Here is a 13,349-nt window from a genome sequence, read left to right on the forward strand (position 1 = left end):
ATTGAATATTCAATATACAAGAATCAACAGTATATATTGAATATTCAATATACAAGAATCAACATTACATATTGAATAGTTTAGTATTTTATAAATATTTTAGTCCGGTTCTTTCGGATGCAACAATATTCCTCATACATTATGGAACCCAAAGCAAAAGGCCTTTTCCTAAGTGACCTAGTAAAAGCAGATAAATAATTACACAGTGATATTTATTCCACCTTGAGAATACTGCGTGGTGGGGTAGACAATAGGAGAAGAGGAATATGTGGTACAAGTGGGTGGGGCAATTATGTCACTACAAATGCACAGGTAAATAATTACATAGGTCATTTCCTGATTAGATATCAAGCATGGTGACATAGTGTTTGGGTTAGGCACCACCTGTGGTTTCCCACATCTGCATCATCAGTACTCTTGTGATGAAAACAGAACCTCTTTAAAAGCCAGAAAAGTGTTGTGTTGCATGTGTAGTTTAGTGTTGTGTTCTGTTATTTGTGCTGGCTTCTTGGCTGTGGGGCCCCCTAGTGGGACTCCACATTGCCCACCACCACTGGAAGGTGAGCAAGTCTGTCCACAGTCCTCTAGCTGCTCTCCATCAGGGGTTGCCTGAGCTTCCTGACAGAGAACAAAAGAAAGGGGGAAAAAAAAAAAAAAAAAAAGCATGAGTGAGGGAAATAGCTGAAGGATGGGAGTAAAAAGGGGAAGGAAGAATATCAGTGCACTTCAACGGGTGTCTTTTACGCAGTAAAGATTTGACTTATTCCGTCATACCTCTACATTTTACGTAGAAAAGTGTGTGCAGGGGTTGGTGAGCAAAGTCCCCTAGTTATTATTATTCTTAAGATATATAGTATGTACGAAAGAAAACTGGCAAAATTTTGACACTGTTGGAGGACTTCATTACTGCAAACCTTGTTATTACAAAACATGAAAATTTAGGTCCCTTGAACTTTGTATTAACAAGATTTGACTGTACAATCTTTTTGCAATTATAATTTACATATTTTTTTTTTGTGAAATAACTGTAGTAAAATAAAATAACTGATTTTACTGAAATAAAATCTCAAAAAAAAAAAAAAAAGCCTAAATATCACTATTTTTTTTTCTTTAGTTTCTCATAAAATCATGATTTTTCTAAAGTTTCTCTTTAGAAAAATCATGATTTTATTTATTTTACTACTGAGTACAAAAATTATTGATGTATCTTTTCTGCATTTTAAACTGCTTCCAATGCATAAATTTTTTGACTGTTCTGGTGGATCCATATCTTCATCATCTTCACTTTTTAATTTTGTAGAATGTGCATTTAAAAATTCTCCATGTTTTCAACAATGCTTGCATCTGTTAACTTATAAGTAATGAGTACATTTGCTGCAGTTATGCAACCTTCAAAGCTTATGTTATCTGGAACACTATGATTTATTGCCATATCTACTTCTACAATTTCTTTGTTTGTTTTTTTGAAAAAATGCAGTTTTTTCCATTATAATTTGCTGACTCTTTCACAACCTACTCTGCTATAAAATGATTATGTTGATTGCAACTTATTTCCTTTCTTCAAAATGAATGTTAAAGCATTTTTTTTTTTTTTTTTTTTAATTTAAAGTTGGCATTCATAGTGCACTCTTACTGCATGGATGACGCCTAAATCTAAAAATTGCACTCTAAAATTGCAGTACAGTTTGGCAGTAGATATTCGACTCACACATTTATAAATGCTAAAGTCAGACTGTGTGCAGAACAACTGTCAATTAACAAAAAGGTTTTATGTGTTTTTTTTCGTTTTTTTTTTTATAACCATTCATTAAATATTTACTGCATCATCTAGGCCTGCTGGGTTGCAAAATAATCACAGAGAAGAGATTGTATATTTTTAAAACACTGTGAATTGACTGACTTTCCAATAACTGGTGGCCTCAGAATTGCAATTTCTGAAACATTACAACAACCAATGCTTAATTAAAAATAATCATATACAAGCAATTTTACTAGTGATTTTTCCCAGATGACTGGGCAACGGACAGGGATATTTCTTTATTTCTTTTTTTTTATGAAAACCCCAAACACGAGAGGTATTAGAACCTATAGTACTTAGTACCATGTTTGAGATGGAGGTTGAAAAGATAAAAGAACATATTTGTTGACGTCAGACTTGAACTTCTGTAGACTGTGATTTTCAGGAAATACGTATGAAGAAAGGTTGTTACAGAAAACAGCAGTTGAATGAATAAACAAGGAAGGTGAAAAGTTGTTCTGTGAGTTTGAAGTTGGACAGTAAATGGATGTTGGTGGTAGACTGTTTTGAAAGAAGGAACAGGAATTATAAAGCCAATTCAGAAAAACAGTGCCCATGGAAGTATCTGTAGAAAAGGCATGGAGCAGAAACAGTACGTCTATGAGACAGCGAGTGCAGAAACTCTGTTAGAGATGAGTCATTAATTAACCTAACTGCCTCTTCTGAATGGAATTTAGAAACCTGAGAGAGGTTTTGGGTACACCGCCCAAGATGTGGGAACAATAATCCATAGTAGGATGGATTTGCGATTTGTACAGAGTGAACAGCTGTTTGGAAGAAATGTAATGGCGAGCACGAAAGAGAAAACCAAGTTTTTTAGATGCAGAGGAAGGAATATTTGTAATGTGCTTGTGCCAAGAGAGATTAGGAGTCAGAGTAATCCCCAAAAGAGATATCATCTTGCCTAGAAATCGGAGTGTCACCAAAGATACGCATAGGAGCAGAAGGATCCTTTTTGCGAGATTATTATTATTATTATTATTATTATTAGCTATATGGTGCAAGGAAGCCTGAGGCTTTTGCTGCACAAGAAAATAAAGCAAAAAAAAAAAAGAAAGAAATCCCCGAAAGAACCAAGCCCATACTCACCAGATGTGAGCTCCTGAGATATAAAATATGACTGAGTTTTAGAAGGATTGAAATCAACTAAGTTGTCTTTGCCCCACTGGAGAATTACTTGGAGATTGGCATTTAAGGAATTGGTAGCAGATATTTGAGAAGTTGAAGCTAATTGAGCAGGCAAGATTTCTGAAACTGGAAAGTGGAATGCAATATGTTATAATAGGCAAAACTATGGATAGGATTTCCGGTCAATGGAAGAAGATCATTAATATATAAGAGGAAACGAGTGGTGGAAAGAACTGAATCTTGGGGGACACCAGATTAGTGGAGAAGTCAGAAGACAGAGAGCCATCTACCATCACCCTCAGTGAGCAATCAGAGAAAAAACTGAATAACCAATTACAAAAAACAGTTGGCAAATTATAAGATGGGAGCTTGTTTAGAAGACCTTTATCCCAAACACGATTGAAAGGCTTTGAGATGTCAAGAGCAACTGATTGTGTTTCACCTAACTTTTCCATTGAATCTGTCCATAAATAGGTAAAATAAGCCAGAATATTACCAGCAGAGCGACTCTGATGGAGTCCATACTGGCGATCGTTGATCAGACGGAAGGTTTCTAGGTAGTTTAAGAGTTGGCGGTTAATTGATTTCTCCATTATTTTAGAAAGAGTAGAAGTAATTGCAATGGGACGATAATTGGATGCAACAATTTGTCATCCTTTTTTAGGAACAGCAGGATTATGAGCAAATTTCCAAGCAGAAGGAAAAATACCTTTGGAATAAGAAAGTGAAAAAAGGTAGCAAAGAACAGGAGTAAGTTCAGGAGTGCGGGTTTTGAGAACAAGTGCAGAAATACCATTAGTGGAGAAATACCATTGGAGCTTTCTGAGCATCAAGATTTGCCAAAATCCTTCTGACATCCTTTTGACGGAAAACCACAGGAGGCACTGAATGAAGCGTATTGTGAATGGTGGGAGGTGTTTTACCAAGATCATTAATACATGAGTTGGAAGAAAAATGGAATGCTAGCAGGTCAGCTTTATCCTTGGCTGAGGTGACAATAGAACCATCTGATTTTGACAGAGGTGAGAGCAGAGATGGGCAAAAGTTGCGGCCAATAGCTTTGGCAAGAGACCAGAATGCTAGGCTACTTTTAGGGCAAGAAGCAAGTTTTCTACTCTTAGCCTGTTCAAAATCTAGTTTGGACTGAATAATAACTGCTTAAAATTGTTGCGAGCTTTGGTGTAGGCAGAAAATGAAACCGAAGAACTGGAAACAAGCCAATTACGATATGCAACATTCTTCTCACGAACAGCCTCAGCACATTTATTCAAAAACCAAGGTTTAGATAAAGGACAAGATATTAAAGTGGAGTGTGGAATAAAGGATTCCATTCCTACAAGAATAATTTTGCTGACACGATCTGAGCAAATGTCGACATCAGAAGTTTTGAAACATTAATCCGACCAAGGAAAAGAATTGTCGCAGGTCATCCCATTTTCCATTCTTTTAATGCCAAAGAATATGTGGTTAGGAAGAGCCATGATATAAAGGCTCCATTGGAGAAGAGACAATCACGAAGTTGTGATCTGAGGTGCCTAAAGGAGCACTCACTTCGACCGTGTACTTAGAATGGCTATTTGTGAGAACAAAATCAAGCATGTTGACTGTATGGTTAGGATTGTCCGGTATTCTGGTAGGTAAATGAACAATCTGTGCGAGGTCATTAGTAATTGCAAAAGCCTCAGCATCTTGACCAGCTGGGTCTATGTGACTAGAGAATGGAAGCCAGCTGGAGTTGTGAACATTAAAATCACCAAGGAAAATTACCTCACTGTTAGGAAAGCTGGACTAGAGAAAGTCAAGTTGCAAAAAGGGGAAGTCAAAGAGTTCCAAGTGATTAGTGGATTTGGGAGAACGGTAGAGACAACAGATGAATTTGACACAATGAGGTAAAGAGATTTTATGCCAGAGAATGTCGAAAAGAGGAGATTCCACATTACCAAGTCTCTGAGGTTTGGCAGACTAAGTGGAAATAGACATCGTTAAGATTAGAATTGAGACCACGTATATTTGTCAAATAAATTAGGGAGTGTTTGAGAGGTTTAGATCTTTTTCACAGATAAGCTTACTCTCTATTACTTTGACAATTTATGTTGGATTCAATAGTAAAAAATGTGTGTGTGTGGGGGGGGGGGATATGCTGTATGAAGTAATGAAATATTTGGATATGGCGTATACATAGGAAGAATATACCCAGATCCTTGACATAACGTGGCCTTGAAAATGCCCCCCCCCCCACATACACACTACTCAGACTCCCTCCAGTCACTATCTGGCAGGGCAGAGGTAGCAAGATTATACACTAGCTGATCTGGAAGCCTCCTAGAGAGTTAACAATAGGTTCGGTCTCGTGTACTAACAAGCGTCCAGCCTGCAAACACCATTTTAGAAATGCACCCTTGAAATGTAAGGAAGTTTGAATCTCGCCACGATGTCCATCATAATGTCAAAAGACATCAGTCATACTGCATGATGGAAGAGATGGGAAAGTGTTGATCTAAACTCAGCTCTGGAGACTAAATAGTTTCCACCACTTCAAGCCTCCATAAGCAAAGTGGTGGTATTGCACCAGTTGATGAGAGTCATCTACCACCTAGTATTGCCTAGTAACACAGAGGGGTGGCATTCCTCCAGGTGTGGAATTCCACACCTTGACCCCTGCTTATGTTGGTTCACACCTGGGTGGTCACCCATAGTGTGCTTGCGCATGGGGGTTATACTCAGGATTACTAACAGTCCCACCAACATGAAGGTGCAAGCAGACGATTTGGCTGTCACAGACCAACCAGACTTCACTGAAATAGGTTTCACTTGACTTGAGTGTCATCCGAATATCAGTTCCGTCAGCATTTTAGACTCCCAGGTAGCAAGTACAGCTTGACTGGCATATCTGGGAGAATATCTGCGACATCCTCAAGGACTGAGAAAATGCTCAGACATCCTGAAACCAATAAAATGTCTACTTAGAGGGTCATGAATTTTTATTCCTTTTGGTTGCAAAGTGCCATCTTTATTTTGTCTTATGAAGAAATTATTCTAGGCTCCCTTGTGACTTCCAATTTTTACCATTTCTGGAAACTGTGGATTCTAAATTTTATTTTACTCTTCCAACAAAAACTGTTGGCATTTCTCACCTCTGTTATACATATAATTTAAGGTAGCAAAACTCCAAATTTTCAAAACAAAATAAGTTTATTAAAATTGCAGTGCAGAACAGTATTTTAAGGGATCCAACATTCACAGGAGATCTGCATATATATTTGTTTCAAACAAAACTGAATACAGTATGTTCACTGTGAAGTAAATACTGACAATTTAAACTAACTTGAAGCTTATTTCAGTATGCAAAGTACACATAATACAATGCAGGTAATACTGTATATTGAACAAATTTTACCACAAGTCATGAGAGTCAGTTTGTCTAAGTAGTATTATTTCTTGAACAATTTTTCATTATAATAATTAAAAACAATTCATGGAGGACCAATTCTGATGTTTGTTATAGTGCAATTTTTGTTGCATTGAATTCTTATATCAAAATCTGTTTTATTAAGTTATTATAGATGTTTTGCCAAATATTGAGAAAAAATTTGTTATATAGAAATTTCTATTATAATGGTATTTGTTATACCAAAACATCATCTGTGCCTATTTTTATGGCTCCCTACAAGATATTTTTGCTTTTTAATTTTTTTAAATATAAATCACATAAAGAATTTGTATTGGCCAGAGCAAGCTAAGTGGGGGTTACTTGTAATACATCCATCAAAAGATCCAATTTTATATTACCTGTCTGTTATATGACCAAATATGATGGTGCCAAGGCTTGTTCCCATGTAGAAGACAGTTTGAATCCAGTATGGTAGTCTGTCATTATCACACACCCAATTGAGCTGAAAATATTTATTTCAAACTATTATAAAGCAAGCACATATTCATTTAATATTGCATGAAGTTTGAAAATTGTAACCTCCTTCTTCTGTCAAGTATTAAAATCAAATCATTTACCAAAGGAACAGGTTACAAATAAGGTTTATAATAATGGCTCAACCTTTTCATAACAGGAGCTATTTTAAGAATTGAATTTATCTGGAGGATATTTACAAAACAGTTAGTTAATGTATGTAGTGTGTTACATTTTGGAAACGTTTTGGTTTTTTTTCTTAAGTTAATTGAATCTTTTTTCTTTTTCTGAGATTAATAGAATTGAAAAATAAATATAGCTATCCTCTTATCAATTGATTGTTGATTGCTAAACTTATAACTTTACAGAACACATTACAAAACTCTACAGCTTTATATTTTCAATACTCAACTGTTCAGCTTAACTGCAAATGCATGATATTTATTACTCTCTTTCTATATATTCTTTTTTATTTATTTCTCTCTTCCTGTATACTCTTTTTTATTTATTACTCTCTTCCTGTATTATTTTTTGTCTCTTTTCTCCCTGTATGTATGTATGTATGTATGTCTTCACAAGTACTACTACATTCAAAGCCTTACATAATAATAATAATAATACAAGTGAAGCATGCAAGTACTGTTTAAAGCTAATAATATTGCATAAAAATTACATTTAATCAATGAATTTTTTTTTTTTCATACAATTTGTATGGAAAAAAGAAATAATAATTGGCAGATTTCTATTTCTCCATATTAATTAAATTTAGGATGGCTCAACATATCTTTCTAAAAGAACTAAATACAAAATTTCACAAAAATCTGTCCACCAGAAGTTGAGTTGTTACAAACAGATAGAACATGGCAAAGATGCTAGGCACTTAGCATGCATATATATAAATTCAGCTATCACCAAATTATGCCCACCTACCTAATAGCACATTGGGCCAAGGTTTGCATGGATAACAGTCACTATTCAACTAGGCATTGACTCCACTAGATGTCCAAAGACATTCATAGGGATCTGTAGCCATGCTGCCATAGCAGAACAGATGACGGTTGTGTGTGTGTGCATATGCCTCATTTCCCATTCCAAAACATCCCACAGGTGTTCAATTGGATTGAGTGGATTTTGAGACCAATCCAGATGGGTGATATCATCACTGCATGCCTCGAACCACTTGTGAACAGTGTGGGCTCCATGACATGGGACATTATCATCTTGGAAGATCCTGTTTATGTTCTGGAAAAAATGAAACACGGCAGAGTGCACGTGGTCTCCTAAGAGCTGCCAGTAGACCAACCTCACCAGTGAAACATTAGTCATTAGGTACCAGGGGTCCTAATGTTTGCCAGAAAATCATGCCCCATATTAAGCAACTGCTGCCACCTGCCTGAATAGTGGGCACCATGCATGATGGGTCCATGAACTCGTATTGCTTGCACCATACACAAAGCCATCTGTCAGCATGTTGACCAAGTATCTGGACTCATCTGACAAGCACACCCATTTCCAGTCCTCCAGTGTCCAACCAGTGTGTTACTGACACCACAGCATTCACTGTTGACAACAATCAGTGGGTGAAAAGTGTGTCTCTTGAGTCGTCTGTTGTGGAACCTACACGTCTGAGCATGCAGTGCATCGTCATTTGGGACATTGTTCTTGCATTCCCCACACCGTATTGTGATTTTAACTGTCACATAGTAACCTGCTGTTCAGCCTGTAAAATGCACTACACAATTCATTCACCACCTTGTGTAATCCTTTACAGTTCTGTCAGTGAGAGGTGGTTTCACTTGTTCGATACCATTTATTGTGCACCTTAACCACAGTGTTCATATGGGCCTAAGTCTGGTGAATAAGGGGGATGTGGCAGTACTTCGGCACCTATGGCAGTGATCACTAGTTGCATAATATTAGCTATATGGGGGGCCTGGCATTGTGTTGATGGAGTAACTACTTTATAGTTGTTCCACAAAATGTGTAACAAGAATCCATTTTATGTCAAAAAACACAAGCACCATTTGTTTGTCAGCCAAATGAGAAGCCCAGTATTTCTTAAGTCTTGGTGAATCAGAATGCTTCCACTCATTCGATTGTTGTTTTGTCTCTGGATCATACTGAAAATTCCGAAGTTTCATCATTACTATTCGATTTAAGAAGTTTTGACCCTGTGTTTCAAAATGATCAAGCATTTGTTTGCACACGTCTACTCAGTGCTGTTTTTGTTCTGCAGTCAAACTGTGTGGAATCCAGTGGACACAGATTCGTGACATTTTCAGGTGATCTTTTACAATATTGTGAGCACTACTGTATGAAATAGGCATTCTAACAGCTAATTCATGAAATGTAATTCGCCTGTCTTCATCCAAGTTTCCCTGGACTTGCTCAGGTGATTTGCTCAGGAGTTGTTAAAGAGGAAGGAGACCTGATCTTGTGTCATCTGCAACAGACTCATGGCCTTCACTGAATAGCTTGTGCCATTTAATTATTGTCATCCTACCAAGACACTCAATATTATATGCTTCATTGACCGCTTTAACTGTTTCCGATGCATTTAAGCCCTGTCTGACACAATAACAAATCACATATCACTATTCAATCTGTATGATACTTGCTTCAAAACGATTCTCAGTGACATGCAGCTAAAAAAAAAAAAAAAAACCATCTTCCCACAACAGGAAGAGCGCCTCTAGTGACAGTTATGGAAAGTTCGTGCAGTAAACATAAAATCTTGCCCCAGGCCATGAATTAAATGTTCACACTGCATGCGTGCGAGCACGTGTGTGCGTGTGCGCATGTGCATGATGCACGTATCTTGAGTGATCACTGAATTATGATCACCTACTTAATACCACATTGAGCCATTGTTTGCGCAGATAACAGCCAGTATTATCCTAGGTATCGACTCCACTAGATGTCTGAGACCTCCATAGGGATCTCCAGCCATGCTGCCTGCAAGTTACTACATCCCAAAACTGCAACTTTAACACTTTGACTTTTTTTTTTTTTTTTTTATGAAAACCCAAAACACGAGAGGTATTAGAACCTATAGTACTTAGTACTGTGCTTGGGTTGGAGGTTGAGAAGACGAAAAAAGATATTTGTTAACATTAGACTTGAACTTCTGTAGACTGTAATTTTCAGGAAAATACGTATGAAGGAAGGTTGTTCCAGAAAACGGCAGTTGAATGAATAAACAAGGATGATGAAAAGTTGGTTCTGTGAGTTTGAAGTTGAACAGTAAATGGATGTTGGCTGCACATGTTCGGACTGTTTTGAAAGAGAGAGCAGGAATTATAGAAGCCAATTCAGAAGAACAGTGCCCATGGAAGTATCTGTAGAAAAGGCATGCAGCAGAAACAGTACGTCTATGAGACAGCGAGTGCAGAAACTCTGTTAGAGAGGAGTCATTAATTAACCTAACTGCCCTCTTCTGAACGGAATCTAGAAGCCTGAGAGAGGTTTTGGGGGCACCGCCCCAGATGTGGAAACAATATTCCATGGTAGAGTGGATTTGTGATTTCTACAGAGTGAACAGCTGTTCGGAAGAAAAGTAATGCCAAGAGCGAAAGAGAAAACAAGTTTTTTAGATGAAGAGGAAGCAATATTTGTAATGTGCTTGTGCCAAGAGAGATTAGAAGTCAGGGTAATCCCCAAAAGAGATATATCAGTTTGCCTAAAAATCAGAGTGTCAACAAAGATAAGCATAGGAGCAGAAGAATCCTTTTTGCAAGATATAAGACAAGACCGAGTTTTAGAAGGATTGAAATCAACAACGTTGTCTTTGCCCCACTCTACAATTACCTGGAGATCGGCATTTAAGGAATTGGTAGCGGATATTTGAGAAGTTGAAGCTGAATGAGCAGGGCAAGGTTTCTCAAAATGGAAAAGTGGAATGCAATGTGCTATCATCAGCAAAACTATGGATAGGATTTCCAGTCAATGGAAGAAGGTCATTAATATACAAGAGGAAAAGAGTGGAGAAAAAAACTGAACCTTGGGGGACAGCAGCATTAGTGGAGAAGTTAGAAGACAGAGAGACATCTACCATCACCTTCAGTGGTGGTAGATGTCAACTCTGGAGTTGATGGTAGATGTACCATCAACTCCAGCTGGCTTCCGTTTTCTAGTCACACCGACCCAGCAGGTCGAGATGCTGAGGCTTTTGCAATTACTAATGACCAAGCACAGATTGTTCATTTACCTACAAGAATACCGGACAATCCTAATCATACAGCCAATACGCTTGATCTTTTTCTCACAAACAACCCTTCTAAGTACATGGTCGAAGTGAGAGGTCCTTTAGGCACTTCAGATCACAACTTGGTGATTGTCTCTTCTCCAATGGAACCTTTATCTCATGGCTATTCCCAACCATGTGTTGTTTGGCATTACAAGAATGCAAAATGGGATGACCTGCGAGACTTCTTTTCTTCTTTTCCTTGGTCGGATTACTGTTTCAAAACTTCTGATGTCAACATTTGCTCAGATTGTGTCAGTGAAATTATTCTTGCAGGAATGAAATCCTTTATCCCACACTCCACTTTAAAATCTCGTCCTTTATCTAAACCTTGGTTTTCCAATAAATGTGCTAAGGCTGTCCAAGAGAAGAATGTTGCATATCGTAATTGGCTTGTTTCTAATTCTTCAGTTTCATTTTCTGCCTACACCAAAGCTCGCAACAGTTGTAAAGCAGTTATTAACCAGTCCAAACTAGAGTTTGAACAGGGTAAGAGTAGAAAACTTGCTTCTTGCCCTAATGGTAGCCGAGCATTCTGGTCTCTTGCCAAAGCTATTGGCCGCAACTTTTGCCCATCTTTACTCCCACCTCTGTCCAAACCAGATGGTTCTGTTGCCACTTCAGCCAAGGATAAAGCTGACCTTCTGGCATCCCATTTTTCTTCCAGCTCATGTATTAATGATCTTGGTAAAACACCTCCCACCATTCCCAACACGCCCCATTCAATGCCTCCTGTTGTCTTCCATCAAAAGGATATCAGAAGGATTTTGATGAATCTTGATGCTAAGAAAGTTCCAGGTCCTGATGGTATTTCTCCACTTGTTCTCAAAACCTGTGCTCCTGAACTTACTCCTATTCGTTGCCGTCTTTTTTCACTTTCTTATTTCCAAGGGGGTTTTTCCTTCTGCTTGGAAATTTGCTCATATCCAGCCAGTTCCTAAAAAGGGTGACAAATCCCTCCCATCCAATTATCGTCCCATTGCAATTACTTCTACTCTTTCTAAAGTAATGGAGAAATCAATTAACCGCCAACTCTTAAACTACCTAGAAACCTTCCGTCTGATCAACGATCATCAGTATGGATTCCGTCAGTGTCGATCCACTGGAGATATTCTGGCTTATGTTACCCATTTATGGACTAATTCAATGGAAAGGTTCGGTGAAACACAAGTAGTTGCTCTTGACGTCTCAAAGGCTTTTGATCATGTTTGGCATAAAGGTCTTCTAAACAAGCTTCCATCTTATGGTTTGCCAACTGTTTTTAGTAATTGGTTATCCAGTTTTCTCTCTGATCGCTCACTGAGGGTGATGGTAGATGGCTCTCTGTCTTCTAACTTCTCCACTAATGCCGGTGTCCCCCAAGGTTCAGTTCTTTCCCCCACTCTTTTCCTCTTGTATATCAATGACCTTCTTCCATTGACTGGAAATCCTATCCATAGTTTTGCCGATGATAGCACATTGCATTCAACTTTCCATTTTGAGAAACCTTGTCCTGCTCAATCAGCTTCAACTTCTCGAAAATCTGCTACCAATTCCTTAAATGTAATTCTTCAGTGGGGCAAAGACAACTTAGTTGATTTCAACCCTTCTAAAACTTAGTCTTGTCTTATATCTCGCAAAAAGGATTCTTCTGCTCCTATGCTTATCTTTAGTGACACTCCGATTTCTAGGCAAAATGATATATCTCTTTTGGGGATTACCTTGACTTCTAATCTCTCTTGGCACAAGCACATTACAAATACTGCTTCCTCTGCATCTAAAAAACTTGGTTTTCTCTTTCGCTCTCGGCGTTACTTTTCTTCCAAACAGCTGCTCACTCTGCATAAATCGCAAATTCGCCCTGCCATGGAATATTGTTCCCATATCTGGGGTGGTGCCCCCAAAACCTCTCTCCGGCTTCTTGATTCCATTCAGAAGAAGGCAGTTAGGTTAATTAATGATTCATCTCTAACAGAGTCTCTCCACTCGCTTTCTCATAGACGCATTGTTTCTGCTGCATGCCTCTTCTACAGATACTTCCATGGGCACTGTTCTTCTGAATTGGCTTCTATAATTCCTGCTCTCTCTTTCAAAACAGTCCGAACACGTGCCGCCACCAGCCAACATCCATTTACTGTCCAACTTTAAACCCACAGAACCAACTTTTCATCTTCCTCATTTATTCATTCAACTGCCGTTTTCTGGAACAACCTTCCTTCATACGTATTTCCTGAAAATTACAATCTACAGAAGTTCAAGTCCAATGTCAACAAATATCTTCTTTCGTCTTCTTAACC

The 13,349-nt window shown here is 38.0% G+C and overlaps 1 protein-coding gene across 1 annotated transcript in view; it reads right to left on the minus strand.

The window, feature by feature from the left end:
- Nucleotides 1–13,349, minus strand: part of LOC150084275 (beta-alanine transporter-like) — a 138,486-nt gene that overhangs the window by 104,890 nt on the left and 20,247 nt on the right. Inside the window, exon 3 of the mRNA XM_090375138.1 lies at nucleotides 6,716–6,819. Within this exon, the coding sequence (XP_090231264.1) occupies nucleotides 6,716–6,819 (104 nt within the window). The remainder of the gene's footprint in view (nucleotides 1–6,715; nucleotides 6,820–13,349) is intronic.

This window comes from Mastigoproctus giganteus, chromosome 6 (assembly GCF_048544385.1).
Source record: "Mastigoproctus giganteus isolate SK-2022 chromosome 6, ASM4854438v1, whole genome shotgun sequence".
Lineage (NCBI taxonomy): Eukaryota > Metazoa > Arthropoda > Arachnida > Uropygi > Thelyphonidae > Mastigoproctus > Mastigoproctus giganteus.